The sequence below is a fragment of the Silurus meridionalis genome, chromosome 17 (genome assembly GCF_014805685.1).
Source record: "Silurus meridionalis isolate SWU-2019-XX chromosome 17, ASM1480568v1, whole genome shotgun sequence".
Lineage (NCBI taxonomy): Eukaryota > Metazoa > Chordata > Actinopteri > Siluriformes > Siluridae > Silurus > Silurus meridionalis.
The window spans coordinates 1,922,484-1,940,281 of NC_060900.1; the positions used below are offsets into that span (position 1 = coordinate 1,922,484).

Here is a 17,798-nt window from a genome sequence, read left to right on the forward strand (position 1 = left end):
CTCTTACTATAATATTTTTGGTTTGTTTGCTTGTTTTAGAGCAAAATATGAGAATAAGAGTAGAATATTTGACTAGAATGAAATTATTGACTGTTTACATTCACACGAGTCCAATGCACAATGTAAGATTTGCTCAAATTATTTTATGGAGAGGTCAAAGTTTTTCTTCTTCCTCTTTACTTTTTTTATTCAACCAAATACAGATAAACATATTACAGTGGTTATGTTTTGCACACACACACAAAAAAAAAATCCCTGCAGAAGAATTGTCTATGCCATAGCAGATGCTCCTGAAAGCATCTTAAACAATTCTTCTAGTTATTCTAGTCTGATTAGTTTGGTGGTGTTTGAAATGTTTGATGTGTTTTCCTTTATAGAGTTTGAGTATCGAGGAAAATGTGCTGGTTTTCCATCAGAATATTTCTCATTTTTGTTGTAATCCAACTTCTGAAATGACTCGGAAAAACACACACACACACACACACACACACACACACACACACACACACACACACACACACACACACACAAAGAACCAAATCCAGGCCAAAGGTATAAAACCTATAGGAGCTTTTATTCACTAATGCCAACACCTCTGAGGTTCTTTTCAGCAGTTCAGGGAGCTCGAGGAGAACGTTGTGTTCAGCGTAAAAACACTTTTAGGAGAGGTTAGCATGGCTCAGTGTGTGTGTGTGTGTGTGTGTGTGTGTGTGTGTATACCACTCTCTATCCCAAAGGGCAAAAAAATAAAATATTACAGTACAGTTCAGGTTGTGATGGTTAAGGCTGGATGTGAACGATGATGATGAGGAGAAGGAGGAGGAAGAGGAGGAGGAGGAGAGGCGAGAGTGTGGAGAATGGAGAAGGAGATCCCTGATAAGGTTGTATGAAGAGTAAAAACTGTGATCCGTTCCAGGGCTGGTTTGAGTTCCGAAACCCAGATGAAAGAAAAACGTCAGTTCTGATGGTTTAGTAGTGTAGATCTAGGGTTAGGATTATTTTTATATATAAACATAAATAAATAAATACAACTCCAACAATAAATCTAGAGTGAACAATGACACAGTGAATCTCGAGACCGAGAAAGGAAAAAAAAACAATACATTCAAGAAACAATTCCAAAAAAAAAAAAAAAAACCTCTAAACTCTGAAGGCACGCTGTTAGAAAACAAAGCTTCAAACCCAAAAGTTTGTGAACTCCTGACCATCACATCATTCCCATGCTGTTCTCCTTAGTGAAGATCTCATCCTGGGTGAGGTCAGGCTGGGATATCGGGAAGTGGAGGAGCCGTCAGGGAGTGAGTAAGGGCTCATTAAAAGTTCTCTTGAGGAACGATCCTCCGTTATACGGCTTTAATTACACGAAATAGAGCAAAAAGAAGACCAGGGTTTTATCAGATCCTTCACACAGGCTAGAAGGTGACGACCAGCAGCGACGCTTTCTTCTGAAGCTTTTAGACCCCAGCCTCAATAGTCTGGAGTGATCTCGTCTGCGAGTTATTAAACCTCCGTCAAATCGAGTAGTGCGAAGATCGAGACAGAGCTCACGGTCCTGGATTTGATTAAGTAAATTCAAAAACAAACAAATCCACCAACCCACAGAAACCTCAAACATCTAATTAATCTACTACTAGGAATTCAGGGGTCCAGAAGAACAAAGTCACCTCACTTACATCAGTACCTGACTTTACTAGCACTCGTAGTTCAACAACAAACATCTCCATAAAAGTCTACTGGAACATCATCTCAGAAGTTTATTAGAACAGCAAATAGGGATGAAATATGGGATCTTATGCTCAGGTGTCCACAAACTTTTCCCCATGTAGTGTATATATTTATATCTTATATAAACTCAGTCCTGCTTTAGCTCTCGCGTTGCTCCGAGACTTTTTCCTGATGGACGGACGTGTTGAAAATGACGGACAAAAGTACGATCCATGGCCTCGAATCGACTCGCCCCTCCCCCGCCCCGAGAAGCCCAAGTGTCGTCTGGGACACCATGCGTGAGTGTTTTTGGGGCAATAATATGAGCAGTTGGTGGTAAATGAGAGAGGATGAGGACATGGGTGTTTTCCGACCCTGCAACCAAAAACAAATGTATTAAAGCAAATAAACAAACGTATTTCTGGTGTATAAGACGTGTCACAAAACGCGTCCGGTTTAATAACGGAAAATGGTGGAGATCCTGCAAATTAAGGACGGATTCAGCTGGTAGAATCTCTTTTACTGCAGTAGTTATCAGTGCTTTCTGCCCTCTTCTGCATACGTGACACCTCTCATGCACACAATTAGCCAGTGTCACTGTGATTGACAGTTTAGAGAGTGGAAGCCCCTCCCACTTTTGTTTTGTTTTTGAATCAAATCAATGATCAAGGTTATTTTTCTATCACCTTTCAAAAGTCAAATATCACGATGTACCACATGACTTTTAATCAGCACACACACACCTCAATACAGCCGATATCTGATTTCATCATCCGATTTTCCAGAATTTTCTATTTGAGGACAAACCGAGCTGCTTGTACGTTAGTATTAGATTAGATTACGGTGCTCACGTGTACCGAATGCAATCCTTGTTTTACGTGTGGACCGAGAGTTTGTTTAGGCTCCGCCTCCCACTAAACACAGGGTCACCGTAGCTACTCGATCCGTCTCGGGAAACACCACGTGTACTAACGTACGTGCGAAATCGCTGCCACTCTGACGTTTTTTACTACAGTCTGGCGCTATGGATTCTTTTGCGTTTTATGTCCGGCTTCAAGAATTTCTCTTAAAAGGAGAAAAAACGGACAATTCCACATACCGAGAGAGAGAGTGAATGACATTTATGAATAAATAAATAAATTGGAAGAATAAATTAAATGCAGAAGTTTGCTGTAATAAGTAGAACCGTTTAGTAGAACAAATCTTTTAAAAAGGAAATATTACATACACATGTACACATCTGTATTTCCCAAATGTTAACTATTTAATTTCCATTTATTTAATTTTATTTAATCAATTAAATTTGTGCTAATTTAAACAATATTATAAAAATTGTGTATGGCATTCATTTGATTTATTCTATTTTAGTATGAACCTTTTTTTTATTATTATTTAAAGTAAGCAGGCTTTTTATTTCTAATTGTTTTGTTATACTGTTGACATTCACAAAAGTTAATAATAATAAAGAAATGCGTTAATAAAAAAGGACAAGTTTGCTTTGCATTTCTTCCCCCAAAATTAAACCAAACTGTTATTTTTTTGTGTACCGTTACACATTTAATATATATTATTGTAATTATGTTAAATGGTGTCATTTTATACTGTTGTTGTTTTTTTCATTTTAAATTCTGTCATACATGCAATGCATTTTTATCGGATTCTTTTTTTTTTTTTTTTTTTTTTTTTCGGGCGCATTTTGTTTCTTCCGTTATCACCATCATCATCGTCACTAAAACTAGAAAATAAACGTAAAAATGTGCATGAAATGAAAATGGGCAGTTTTCCACCGCAGAGTCCGGATCGTAATCCTGTTGAGAATCTTCTTTGCTGGAAAAGACTTGATGCGGAAGTCCGACTTTTACAAAATCCTTGTGAGAAACGGATGCACATCTTGGCAGAAATGAATGTGGAATTGCATAAGCTTAAGAAAACGACAGCAAAAGGCGGTCCAGCGAAATATGACCAGGTGGTGTGTGTGTGTGTGTGTGTGTGTGCATGTATTTAAAAAAAAATGTTTAATATCATGCATTTACAAATAGATCTCAGTATTACACACACAGTTTTTCCATCATAAGATGAATTAATTGGATCGTGAGCAGAAATGTTTTTTTTTTTTTATAGTTTTACGCATCTGAACACACGCATTAATCCCCATTATGATGAAACAGGGTACCTTTGCAGTGATACGGATTAAACGGGACACACATACAGACGCTCCCGAGTCCCATCCCGGCTTCTGTAACACAGACAATCTGTTTTAATAATTTAAATATTAAAGATCTGGAGGTTCGACTTGAAGAGGAACAGTAGTGTTGTTAATACTGTAATGAGTTATGAAACGTACCGTGCCCCTGAGTGTAAACTGCTGAACCAAAAAATAAATTAATAAAAGAGAGAGAAAAACCCACACACGTTCGCGCACGTGATATGTACAGGAAATGCCCGGAGAGAAAACGGTGTGTACGTGAGCGCCGCATTTCACCTGGTTGTTCAGAGACCCCGCGAAACACTCAGAAACAACGTGCCATCGAAGTAATAGTCAGGGAAAAATAAAAAGTCTTGTTTTTCCCTGGTTTGTGTTTGTCCCGATAGTTTTTCCGGGCTGTGCGTGTTTCCGGGCGCGGCTCCGAGTTATGGGCGTACAGCCGGCATGCGGTGATGTTCTCGGGTCTCTCCGCTCTCTCTGCTTCCTCCCAGACAAAGCATGGCGTCGGTGTTGATCCATATTTACCTCTTTCACTCTCTCGCTCGTTCTCCTCGTGTTGGTTAAAAAAAAAAAAAAGATAACGTTAAAACGGGTTCCTCTGTGCGTTCGCTCGCTGCGACGTGTTTGTGCAGAACGTACGAGATCTTCTCACATGGCGTACTTTTGCGTCCATTCTCTCGCTAGTCTGTTGTATCTGGAGGAAAGAAAACAAATATTAGAATACATGAATACAGGTGTTTATTTGAGAATATTTTGTCTTCAAAATAAACATACATTTGCATAAACGCATATTTGTCCGTGTATTTAAAATCATTCAGCACTGTGGTGAGGTGGACGTGTTGTGACTCGCTCACTTTTCTCTGTCGGCTTTGTACGTGTGTGCGATCTCGGGCACCAGAGGGTCATCAGGGTTCGGGTCACATAACAGGGAACAGATGGAGAGCAGAACTGCAAGACAGGAAGGATCAAAATCAACATCATTTAAAACACTCCTGTAGCCTCAAACTCCAAGGAGTCTCATAGTCAAGAATAATATTTTGACTGCAACGATCATCAGGGTGTCAATAATTATTTTGAAAAAGCTGAGCAGCGAGCGCTGACCTTTCGAGACGGTGAGTGCAGGAGACCACTGCGAGCGCAGGATATCGAGGCAGATGCTGCCATTACTGTTGATGTTGGGATGGTAGATTTTTGTCGTAAACGCCACCTGTAGAAAGTCGTGAGTGGACGACAGGATCTCGTTTAATTTTCAGGTAACGAGCGTTTCGAACAACAATCGTGGAGACGTTAGATACCTTAGATACGGCTTACCTTGGGCGGTTTAAAGGGGTAATCTGTAGGGAAGTGGATGGTGAGGAAGAAGACGCCGCCTTGGTAAGGACTGTCGTTCTGAAGCAAAACAAAAAAACAATGAAGTAATACTGTGATATTACAGTTACTGCATCAACAACAGTGTTCCAATAAAGAAGATGTGGCCCCTGTGGGTCAGACAGTGGAGGAGGTGTGGCCCCTGTGGGTCAGACAGTGAAGGAGGTGTGGCCCCTGTGGGTCAGACATTGAAGGAGGTGTGGCCCCTGTGGGTCAGACAGTGAAGGAGGTGTGGCCCCTGTGGGTCAGACAGTGAAGGAGGTGTGGCCCCTGTGGGTCAGACAGTGAAGGAGGTGTGGCCCCTGTGTTTCAGACAGTGAAGGAGGTGTGGCCCCTGTGGGTCAGAGAGTGAAGGAGATGTGGCCCCTGTGGGTCAGACAGTGAAGGAGGTGTGGTCCCTGTGGATCAGACAGTGGAGGAGATGTGTATGCTCGCTAACGAGCGCGCCGGTGGCGACGAAAAAGACGGCAAAAGGAAGAAAGCTGGAGAGGAACCAGACTCAAGAGAGAACCTCATCCTTATCTGAGTGGCAAGCCAATGTCCACTGATTACATCTAAACGATGTTGAGGTGCAGTGATGGTGATCGGATGCAGACTGTGGTCCTGAGTCAGTGTAGCTGACTGATGACATTAAGTCATTAAGTACAGTGGTACTAAAGTACTAAACAGGGTTTCTGCAGGTTCCACGAAGTCCAATTTAAACCATTAAGAATGAAATTTAAGACCTACATCACATCAAAAACAGAGATTCAGACCAAAAACAGAAAGATGATTACATTGAAAGAAAAAAAGAAAAAATTAGACGTGTTTAAAATGATTTAAGTCCTAGAACACAAAAATGAGGATTTGTAAATTTTAGACGTTTTATAGGAGGTGCTAATGGAGGTGTGGCCGCTGAAAGAACTTGAGGAACTCACCGGCCCCATTATCGTAGCCTGCCAGTGAAACACTGAAAACACAACAGAAAACACCACGATTACATTCCTCAAAACCATAGTATTTAATCAGACTCCATGCTTTCACTCTCTTTTTTTTAATAAAACCATTGATTTGAGAATAAACTGCTCACAGTCTTCTCCCACTGGTCCTGCTGAACACTGGGCAGGAGGATCCCTCTGTAGATCAGTCAGCTCCTGCAGAAGAAAACAAAAAAACCCATTAACCCACAAACATCTCCTGAAGCTCATTCAGGTCTTTCCAGAACCTTCGTTGAACAGGATCTCGGATTACTATACACGTTTTAGCCAGCAACCCCTTCATGCCAAAAAAAAAAAAAAGAAGCCGAGTGAAAATAGAATCTGAAAGAGTGCGAGTGGATGAACATGGAGCACTAAAAATAAACCCCAGGAACCTTCAGAGCTCTACACGGTGCCACAGAAACTTCAGCAGTGGAGTAAACACGCTCATGTAAACACGTAAACATCCCTCATGCTCCAGATTACGTCCCCCAGTCACTCCTCACCCAAATCAAGCCATAGGTCAGCAGTAAAAAGTATTGGCACCCTCGGCATAGACAGGTTTAAAAATTCCCTGCAAAGGGATACGATGTCTGTGTGGTTTATTTGCTCGCACTCTTCTGGGAAGATGTTCCACTAGATTTGGTGGAGATTCGTTCAGCAACAAGGGTGTTAGTAAAGTCCTGAGAAGGTGAGGAGGTTCCTGGATCTTCCACTCCAACCCTTTTAAAGCGGATCTTCATGGAGATGAACAGGTTTGAGTCTCCTAGTTCAAGTTCAAGCAAAATGTAATGCTTTGCTCAAGATTGTGAGAACATAAGACTGGAAAAGACTGGTGACCCGATACTTTTGGCCAAAGACTGAAGATAGATATTAGATAGTCGTTACTCGGACCGTACTCTGGTTTACACATTAAAGTCTGAGTCACTGCTCCAGAAAAGGCGTCTGTAAAGTTCTCCGTCAGGCTCACCAGCTGTCTGATACAATAAATTCTTCACTCGAGCTTCTACATACCTCCAGTTCACCCTGAGCAGTGAAATATTCACAAACTTTAATCAACTAATATTAATTTTACTTCGTGAGAAGGAAACAGAGCGTGGAATCGTTTAGAATGATATTTTTGACAGATCCGAATGAAGTTTTACACGTTCCTGCTCCCCATTTCGTTCTTTGCTCACGTCTATTTATTTTAATTAAATATTTCATCATCACAATTTCCCAATTTTTTTTTTTTGGGCACTTTGGAATATTTATTTTATTTAATTGTTTGTTTATTTATTTATTATAACCCTGGGTATAAATGTGATGGGACACACCTGTGATATCTTTTCACAGATTTTTTATTTGTTGTTTGTTTGTTTTTTTTATTGTTTTAGTAAAGCGTGTTAATAATCAGGACAAAAACGAAATGATGTAAAATTTAAATAATTGTAGCTTTTGATTTTACATTTGTAAAAAATTTGGTAATAGGAAAAAAAAATTATAGAAATATATCCTTTGGTAATATTTGTTGAATTTTTTTTTTATTGATTTTTTTTGTTCAATTATTAGAAATTTTTTATACATTATTTACCGACCCTTCAGTAAATGCTGTTCAATTATCTGTGTTTCGTAGCAGGACATTTCTCAGATGTCTTGGATGGTGTTTTTTTTTCATATTTTACACCATAATATCAATATTACAGATTATAAATAATACAAAATGATATAAAATATATTTGTTAGAAAATTCTGAACGGATTTTCAGCTTGACCCAGAGTTTTTGACTTATAAAAATAAATAAATAAATAAATAAATCCCATCAATATTCATTAACACACTATTTTATTAAAATACAGAAATTCTGGTTTATGAAACATATGTAAATAAATTTTAATAAATTTTTCATAAAGATCTATTAATATCCTGCTGGAGCTCTCAGCGGGGGGGCGGGGGGTGTTAAATGAGAGGCACATGCAGGTGTACACGTGAAAAACGTCTGTGCTGATTTTACTAACGAATGATAGAACGGCCTACAAGGACTATTTTCTAATTAATATTTCAAATTAAACAATTCAGTATGTTTGCACACTTTTAATTATTTCCAACACTGTACATTAATACTGAGGACATCCACACTATGAAAGAACTATGTAGTAAACAAAATAATGAGAAAAAAAAAAAAACCCAGAACATATTTTATATTTTCAATTCTTCAAAGTGCCTACTTTTGTTTTAACGACATCTTGGCAAACTCTTGGCACTTTCTCAGTCAGCATCACGAGGACGACCACCTGCAATTGATTTCCAACCGTCTTAAGAAGTTCCCATAGGTGTTGAGTCCTTGTTGGCTGCTTTTCCTTTACTCTCAACCCATCTCGACTGGTTTAGATCAGGTGATTGAGAAGACCAGGTCATCTGATGCAGCACTCGATCACTAAAAGTTCTTATAGAACCTAAAGGTGTGTTTGGGATCATCATCATATTGGTGAACAAATGAAAACCAGATTGGATGGCATGTCACAATAAAATGCAGTGGAAACCATGCTGGTTAAGCGTGCTCTCAGTTTTGACCAAATCACCAACAAAGCACCACCACACCATCACACCTCCTCCTCCTTGCTTCACAGTGGGAACCCCCACATTCAGGAACCATCTGTTCACCCTCTAACAAAGACGTGGCGGATAAAACCGAAGGACTTGGACTCATCAGAGCAGAGGACAGTTTTCACTGATCTAATGTCTATTTCTTGTGTTTCTTGGCCCATCCAAGTCTCTTCTGCTCGTAGTTATTCCGTAGTAAAGGTTCTTTGCTGGAATTTGATAAAGTCCTGACTCAGACAGTCTCCTCTGAACAGTGAATGTTGAAATATGTCTGCCACTTGAAGCACTTGTGTTAATTGGCATTTTAGGGTTGGTGATTCTAATAAACTAATCCTCTGCAGCAGAGGTAGCTCTTAGTCTTTTTTTTCTTTAAATGGTCCCCATGAGTGTTTGATGGTTCTGAAGACTGCACTTGAAGATACATTTGAAGTTATTGAGATTTTTCTAATTAACCGAACTTCATTTCTTACAGTGATGATGGGCCGTGTTTTCTTTTCCTTAACACAGTGTTTCCTGTCATAATATGGATTTGTACAGTAGTTGTCGTAGCATTAACAGGGCTGTTGACTCTGTACTCACCCTCTCCTCTACAAAAGACCAACTGATGGTCTAACACATGCTAAGAAGGCAAGAAATGTCACAAATGAACTCTTGAGAAAACACTTGTGACCTGAAAACCGTTCCAGGTGACGACCTCGTTTGGACAATCGATAATATAAAACATATTATGGGTTATTTAACATGTTTTTTGTTGTTTTGATCTGAAGGTGGAATGTGTGTCCAATCTATCTATCTATCTATCTATCTATCTATCTATCTATCTATCTATCTATCTATCAGGGCTGTCAAATCAATTGAATATTCTTGTAAAAGTTTTAAATCATCAGGACTCCAACCGGAACTTTTGCCATGTTTCCACACGGACGGATTTAATTGCGGGACGCGCGCATCACAGCTCATTTTTTTGCCGTCGATTTGAGACTCATCAGAAAAACAAATGTTTCGTCATTAAAAAAGATTTTTGCTGTAGACTTTTTTATTTTATTTTTTTTAAACAGAAATGCGCACATCAATAGAATTCGTGAAGTTAAAATGAATTTGCATTTTTTGTCTTTTTCTTTGGAAATTATCGCTTTCTTGAGACGTCACTGGTAATATTTGAATGTATTTCATTAGCATACTGATATTAGAAAATCCACATACAACACTACTGAGGATTTTTTTCGATTATGATCAACATTGAATATTATATTAATGAGGTTTTAGACAGATTTCATCTTCAGGAGATCAGATAGACCCTGGAGCTCATATGGAGATTTTTTTTTTTAAACAGAAAAAGTGAAGAATCAGTTGTGGATGGTATTGAATGGTGTGATTGGGGTGTTATGATGTGGACAGTGGGGTGGATCTGTTATAAATACCCCTCACTGCCCCACTGGCCCTATTTGTACAGCCTTATATGGCCGCGTCGACATTGAGCGCAGGAGCTCGGTGCGCATGCGCAGACTCTCATTCACTAGCACTCGATTACACCAATATTTTTCATGATTTTTATTGTCTGGATTATTTCAGATTTTGTAAAATGTTCATTATTGGTTTTTTTTTTTTTACAGATCAATAAATCGTCTTTATTTTCCTGAACAAACCAGTCAGCATCGTGTAGTTTGTACAAAAATCATGAATATCTTCAAAAACTGGACAATAACATATAATAGAATAATCAAGACGTGTGTTATGGATGACTTGGAATATTGTAAAATATTTTTTACGTAAGCAGACTGAGAAATCGAGGGAATTATATTATATTTCAGATTTAATTCGTGAGAAAATGTTGCTATCAATATGTCTTTATGTATAGAATGATAAATATAGAAGGGGGGATGGGACCATGTGTTTTGAAATATATACTATTTTTAAGCATTGAAAATAAATAAATAAAAAGTCCACAATGCAGGCCATGAGCATCAGCTACTCACCTTCTGGATCCTTTTCAACGCCATTTGCCTGTTATTGTATTGTTAGCCAGCTGGATAACACTCGGTTTCCCCGCTGCAGTTCGGCTTATAAACGCGTGTTTTTAAGGCTTTTCCAGGTTCTGAATTCACCACTAGGAAAGCACAAGTCGAACCATTCACGCAGTTTTACAAGAACCGAAGGAGGACGATTTCAGTCATTCGGAACCCCCTTCTCAATACCTTCACTGACAGCTTTGCCTAGAGAGCAGTGCTCTACTCTCGCGAGACCGCGCGACCACAAGGCCCTCCGTGATTCCGCTCGCGAGATTTCATACGGCCGGGAAATGTAGTTATTTTGGGCCACAAACCCGGAAGTGTTTGACTGGAGAAGTTTCGCTAAATAACTTAGAAATTCAACGCGTTGCTTTTACTCATAAAACCAAGATTACAAGTTCGTCGTTCGAGTTTAACGCGAATAGTTTTTATTAATTTGAAGAAACAGAAATTTTAAAGGTAGTTCATCTCTCCCACAAGATGGCGCCGTCGTGTTTCTTTTAAAGAAGTGAAAAACATGGCGGCGGCCCCAAACCGCAAACACACTGCTTATCATTGTTACCACAGGGAGCGGACAGTTTGCACAATTCTGACACACTGTTGAGCTCCTGGAGACCCTGAGGGCGCTTTAGAACGCTCTCTGCTGGACATGTAGAGCACTACATCAAGGAGCCCATCAATTTATACCCTGTGCAGGGCACTTATATCATTTACACCCACAACATTGGGTAGATGCCCTTATTCTGAGCAACTTACATTTATCTCATCATACAACTGAGCAGCGGTGGGGTCAAGGGCCTTGTTCAGGGGCCCAGGAGTGGCAGTTTGATAGAAGCTGGGATTTGAACTCATGACTTTCAGAGAGAAGGTCCAATGCCTTAATGACTACGTTTCTACCTCCCACATCAAACGTAGGGCAGAGTTTAATGGCTGGTGTCTCATTATAAGAAAGAAAGGAAGGAAGACAAACAAGAAAGAAAGAAAAAAAAGAAGAAAAAAGGACAAGAAGACAAGAAAGAAAGAAAGAAACGACTAAAAGAAAGAAAAGAATCCAGACAAGAAAGAAAGAAAAGAATAGAAAGAAAGAAAGAAAGAAAGAACTAAAGAAAGAAAGAAAGAAAGAAAGAAAGAAGGAAAAAGGACAAGAAGACAAGAAAGAAATAAAGAAATGACTAAAAAGAAAGAAAATAATCCAAACAAGAAAGAAAGAAAAGAAAGTAAGAAAGAAAGAAAGTCACTTGTGAATGCAGGGTTCAGAATAAATGATGTTAGGTTTTAAGTGGTAGCTCAGTGTTTAAGACGTTGGACCTCCAAGCACCGCCACAGCGGCTCTCCCGGGCCCTTAAACAAGGCCCTTAACCTTTAACTGCTCATATATGAGATGATTGTAAAGCATCTGCTGAATGCTATGAATGTAGGAGCAGCCTGTTTTTAAGGAAACGAAAGAAACCTCTCGATCAATCCTGAGTGAATGCGACTTTCACTCCTGTGTCTTGTGTGCTAACAGGTGGCTGTTTACAGACTGCCAGAGACGTACAGAGACACGCTGCTGTGAAACAAAACGCCTGTTATTTTAAAGGAAAAAAAACGTGACGTCTACTGTGTTCGGCCTGGACTATAACAACTATAAGGGCTATAAGGATTATAAAGACTATAAGGGTTATAAGGACTATAAGGATTATAAGGACTATAAGGATTATAAGGACTATAAGGATTATAAGGACTATAAGGACTATAAGGATAATAAGGACTTTAAAGACTATAAGGATTATAAGGACTATAAGGATAATAAGGACTATAAAGACTATAAGGGTTATAAGGACTATAAGGAATATAAGGACTATAAGGATAATAAGGACTATAAAGTCTATAAGGGTTATAAGGACTATAAGGATAATAAGGACTATAAGGATTATAAGGACTATAAGGGCTATAAGGACTATAAGGATTATAAGGACTATAAGGATTATAAGGACTATAAGGGCTATAAGGACTATAAGGATTATAAGGACTATAAGGAATATAAGGGCTATAAGGACTATAAGTATTATAAGGACTATAAGGATTATAAGGACTATAAGGACTATAAGGACTATAAGGATTATAAGGACTATAAGGACTGTAAGGGCTATAAGGATTATAAGGACTATAAGGATTATAAGGACTATAAGGATTATAAGGACTATTAGGACTATAAGGACTATAAGGGCTATAAGGATTATAAGGACTATAAGGGCTATAAGGATTATAAGGACTATAAGGACTATAAGGGCTATAAGGACTATAAGGATTATAAGGACTATAAGGGCTATAAGGACTATAAAGACTATAAGGGTTATAAAAACTATAAGGAATATAAGGACTATAAGGATAATAAGGACTATAAAGTCTATAAGGGTTATAAGGACTATAAGGACTATAAGGATAATAAGGACTATAAGGATTATAAGGACTATAAGGGCTATAAGGACTATAAGGGCTATAAGGACTATAAGGATTTTAAGGACTATAAGGACTATAAGGATTATAAGGACTATAAGGATTATAAGGACTATAAGGGCTATAAGGACTATAAGGATTATAAAGACTATAAGGACTATAAGGGCTATAAGGACTATAAGTATTATAAGGACTATAAGGATTATAAGGACTATAAGGACTATAAGGACTATAAGGACTATAAGGGCTATAAGGACTATAAGGATTATAAGGACTATAAGGACTGTAAGGGCTATAAGGATTATAAGGACTATAAGGATTATAAGGACTATTAGGACTATAAGGACTATAAGGGCTATAAGGATTATAAGGACTATAAGGACTATAAGGGCTATAAGGACTATAAGGATTATAAGGACTATAAGGACTATAAGGGCTATAAGGACTATAAGGATTATAAGGGCTTTAAGGACTATAAGGATTATAAGGACTATAAGGACTATAAGGGCTATAAGGACTATAAGGATTATAAGGACTGTAAGGGCTATAAGGACTATAAGGATTATAAGGACTATAAGGATTATAAGGATTATAAGGACTATAAGGGCTATAAGGACTATAAGGATTATAAGGACTATAAGAAATATAAGGACTATAAGGACTATAAGGATTATAAGGACTATAAGGACTATAAGGATTATAAGGACTATAAGGACTATAAGGATTATAAGGACTATAAAGACTATAAGGATTATAAGGACTATAAAGACTATAAGGACTATAAGGACTATAAGGATTATAACGACCCCTTTTTTTCCCAAAATGAACAATTGAATCTTCTACTTTGCTGTGATTCAGCTGACATTTTAAACTCCTCATTTAAATTGAATTGGGGAGGAGGTCAAATCAGCACATTTGCAGAATCAGTTTTGTGTGTGTGTGTTAATGTGTTTGTGTGTGTGTGTGTGTGTGTGTGTGTGTGTGTGTGTGTGTGTGTGTGTGTGTGTGAGACAGTGGCGACGCTGCGCTCTCTCGCCATTTCATTATCTATTTATCGATGTGGAGCAGGCAGTAAAGCAGGCCTGATTGTGCTGGCGAGTGCTCGGGCATTGTGCTCGCCCTATTCATGTGCGAGTCAGCTGGCTGCTCGGGTTTCTGCGTGGCTCTTGTGTCTCGGTGCGTGCTTCTCATGAGCTTCCCTTTCTACGCCTTAAACAAGGCCAGGAAGAGAGAAAGAGAGAGAGAGAGAGAGAAAGAGAGAAAGAGAGAGAGTCCATTCTGCTCGCCTTCATGAATGGCCGCCACTGTTCACTGCTCTTAAATGGCTCACTTCAGTGTCAGGTTGGTGGAGCCTCTCATCAGCATGACTCTGAGAAAAGGAACGTTCTCTTCTTCTTCATCCTCGTCTTCTCCCCCCTTCTCCCTTTTGGAAGACCTAGAGATTCCTGGAGATAATATGCTATTGTTGGGAAGGAAGGGGGAAGAGATTCGACCCTGAGATTTCAATGACTGCAGTGTCCTGCAGAAGAGGCCTGGGGAAGCAGGGAGCTCGCGTGGGCACCGCGCCCACTTCCAGTGCCGATACTACAGGCACCATGTGGACCCTTCATACACACATCTACAGCAATCAGCTCCTGAAATGAGATCAGTGGTGGACAAAGTACACAAACCATGTAGCTGAATAAACTCAGTAGAGATAAACTCAGTAAAACGTGTCCCTTTATATTTTCACTTGAGTAAAAGTACAAAAGTTTTTGCCTTCAAATGAACTTAAGTATCCAAAGTAGTGATTTATTATAACTATAATGTTCCTGTTATCATTTTTATCACAAGATTCTTTACTTAATCACCTCAGTTTATGTGAAAGACTCAAATGTGACTCTCAGCACACTGATCTATTAATAGAATGATATTAATGACTCAAACACTGATTTCTATTACAATGATCATGAACCCAAAAACTTTTCTACTACTTGATAAAAACGTGTAAACGAGGTCACGTGTGTTGTGGTGAGTTCGAGTCTGGAGTTTCTTCATCATTTATTCCTCTCTAAATCTTCTGCTTGATGTTGAACTGATGCTGAACTGTATGTTGGTGATCAGTAGATGCACCAAGTGGTGAACATTAATGAAGTAAATCTAATTTGTTACTGTACTTAAATCGTTTTTTCACGTATCTGTACTTTATTGAAATATTTCAATTTGCGGAGACATTTATTTTGACTTCACTACATTTCAAAGTCAAATATCTTTTTTTACTCAACTACATTTTAGTGAAATCAGTCATTCTTTTTATTAATGAGGATAAAAACGTAACTGGTGAAACACGCAGCGAGTCACCAATCAGGATCGAGCGCTCGCTCTGTTTTTCACGTGTTCTGATCGGCGCGTTGTGAATCTACTGATCACCAACATACAGTTCAGCATCAGTTCAACAGTTTAACATTTAGAGAGGAATAAATGATGAAGAAACTCCAGACTCGAATTTTTGACTCCCTCGTCCTCGATGCTATTCTGATCCGTAAACGGCAAAAAATCCCGAGACTGACTTCCAGCGAGTCGACTCAGCTAACTGCTGAGCACCGCAGCTTTACAGGTCGGCAAATTCGATAAGCGCTAACGTGATTAGCGTGGCGTCTGGGCGAGCGCGTGGGCTTCACGACTGAGCTCTGAGGAGGACAAAAAACGTACGATTGTTCCTTGTTTAAGCAGGTCAGTGTGCTCGACCAAACAAAGTAAGCACATTCTTTCAGGCTGAACGAGAGTAAGTGTTTGGAATCCGATTTACAAAATCCGGACGTGATTTGACGTGAAGTTGTGTAGCTGATACTTCGTGGTGTTTAGTAACAAACCCTGAGCTGATCTTAAGCCGTAATTGGACGGGGTTTCAAAATAAATAATAATAATTTGAGTCTCGCTGATCTTTCACACAACAGAAGAATTTGAGGTTTTGAAGAGCTTTAAATCTGAGAGTGTGTGTGTGTGTGTGTGTGTGTGTGTGTGTGTGTGTGTGTGTGTGAAGAGAGGAGGGCAGTAAAATTAGAGAGACTCTCTCTCACACTCTGCTTTTCCCCCTCAGTGTTGGATTACCGTGAACATGCTGCGGTATTTCAGGGTGTCCACTTTCACCGCTGGCTGCCCCCAGGCCCAGAAGTGATGTATGAGTGCTTGTGTGTGTGTGTGTGTGTGTGTGTGTGTGTGTGTGTGTGTGTGTGTGTGGGTCAGAACTTTTGCCCTGGAGTGACATGGAACTATGAAGGGGCCTATCTTCTGTGGCATAAAGCAACCTCAGTCTTCCAATGAAACACAAAACACAATCACGCTTGTGCTCTTGCGTTTTTGTGTGTTCGTGTGTGTAAGTGTTTGTTCACTTTCAACACATCAGGCAGCTCACAATTATAACGCAACTCAAAAAAAAACGGCAGCGTAGAGACTCTGTGCGTCGGCCCGGAGCGAGGTTCCTCAGCGCCGAGCATTTACACACCTCTTTAATCGCCACACACATGTTCGCAATCATCTCAAATGGCCTCTGCTGGCAAAGGCGTCCGAATTATCCAATTAAAGCCCTTTACAGTGCAGACAGTGTGTTTAACTCTCGCAACACACACACACGCGCGTTCCCGCTCGGCTTGGGTCCCGAACGCCACGACCAGGAGCCTCAAATTAACGTCGTGAAATTCCAGATCCTATTATCGCTCTGCGTTTTTCCCGGGTGGGGGGAACCTCAAATTATTGCAGGGAATTAAGGGAAAAATAAAGGTATGGAATATCCATCATACATAATCGTTTGAAACGAGTCAATAAACGTCAGGTTCCTCTAATAAACACACTCTGGGGTGTGTACAAGATCATGTGGTGTGACCCCTACATTTAAAAAGCTAATTATACTATATGGACGAATGTTTGTGAACACCTAAACATTAGATTGGTGCTTCCACAGTTAATCTCCACTTGCTCTTATAATAACCTCCATTCTTCTGGGAAGATGTTCCATAAGATTTTGTAGAGAATGTCATGCTACTGAATCGAAAGACAACTTTGTGCCTCTGATTTTAAGAGGTTAACAGTTTGAGGAAGAACCAACTATGATCTGGAAAAGTCAATACATTAGGCCATTTTCTAGTGTTTTCTTCTCCTTACACACTAATGTTCGTGTTTGAGCTCCTTCACGGTTTACAGAGTGATCAGTACATATACAGACGCAATCATCAAATATTTATTAATTATCGCTTATGTTAAAACTCAATGCTAAGCCACTTGCTATTGTCTGCTGCAGTCTAGGAATACACATGCAAGCTCAGTAGGAAAAAGATTCACATTTTGCTGCGCTTCAGGGTTCCAATTTGGTGAACTCTGACGTGCAAAAATCATATCGCGTGTCGGTAGACATTTGGCAGACGCTCTTATCCGCAGCAGTTATATAGCAGTTATACAGCTGAGCGATTAATAGTTTAGTGCCTTGCACAAAGGCTCAGCAGTGACCCCTGGTGGTGCTAGAATTCGAACCTGTGACCTTCCGATCAGAAGTCCAAC

At 39.4% G+C, this 17,798-nt stretch overlaps 1 protein-coding gene across 3 annotated transcripts; it reads right to left on the reverse strand.

Moving 5' to 3' along the window:
* Positions 1-555: 555 nt before the first annotated feature.
* Positions 556-11,057, reverse strand: ube2d4 (ubiquitin-conjugating enzyme E2D 4 (putative)). 3 transcript variants are annotated; one of them, XR_006928330.1, is made up of 9 exons: positions 10,794-11,057; positions 6,348-6,411; positions 6,196-6,227; positions 5,222-5,299; positions 5,012-5,117; positions 4,765-4,858; positions 4,572-4,604; positions 3,878-4,460; positions 556-2,079 (listed from the first exon to the last, which is right to left on the reverse strand). XR_006928330.1 is itself a non-coding variant. In XM_046871805.1 (8 exons), exons 1-8 carry the CDS (start codon positions 10,815-10,817, stop codon positions 4,244-4,246), a joined length of 648 nt encoding a protein of 215 aa, XP_046727761.1. In that variant the 5' UTR covers positions 10,818-11,057; the 3' UTR covers positions 2,408-4,243. The 3 variants fall into 3 exon arrangements, 2 of the variants coding, with proteins under 2 accessions (XP_046727761.1, XP_046727762.1); XM_046871805.1 differs by lacking the exon at positions 556-2,079 and having other exon boundaries at positions 2,408-4,460; XM_046871806.1 differs by lacking the exon at positions 556-2,079 and having other exon boundaries at positions 4,318-4,604; positions 10,794-11,056.
* Positions 11,058-17,798: the final 6,741 nt, after the last annotated feature.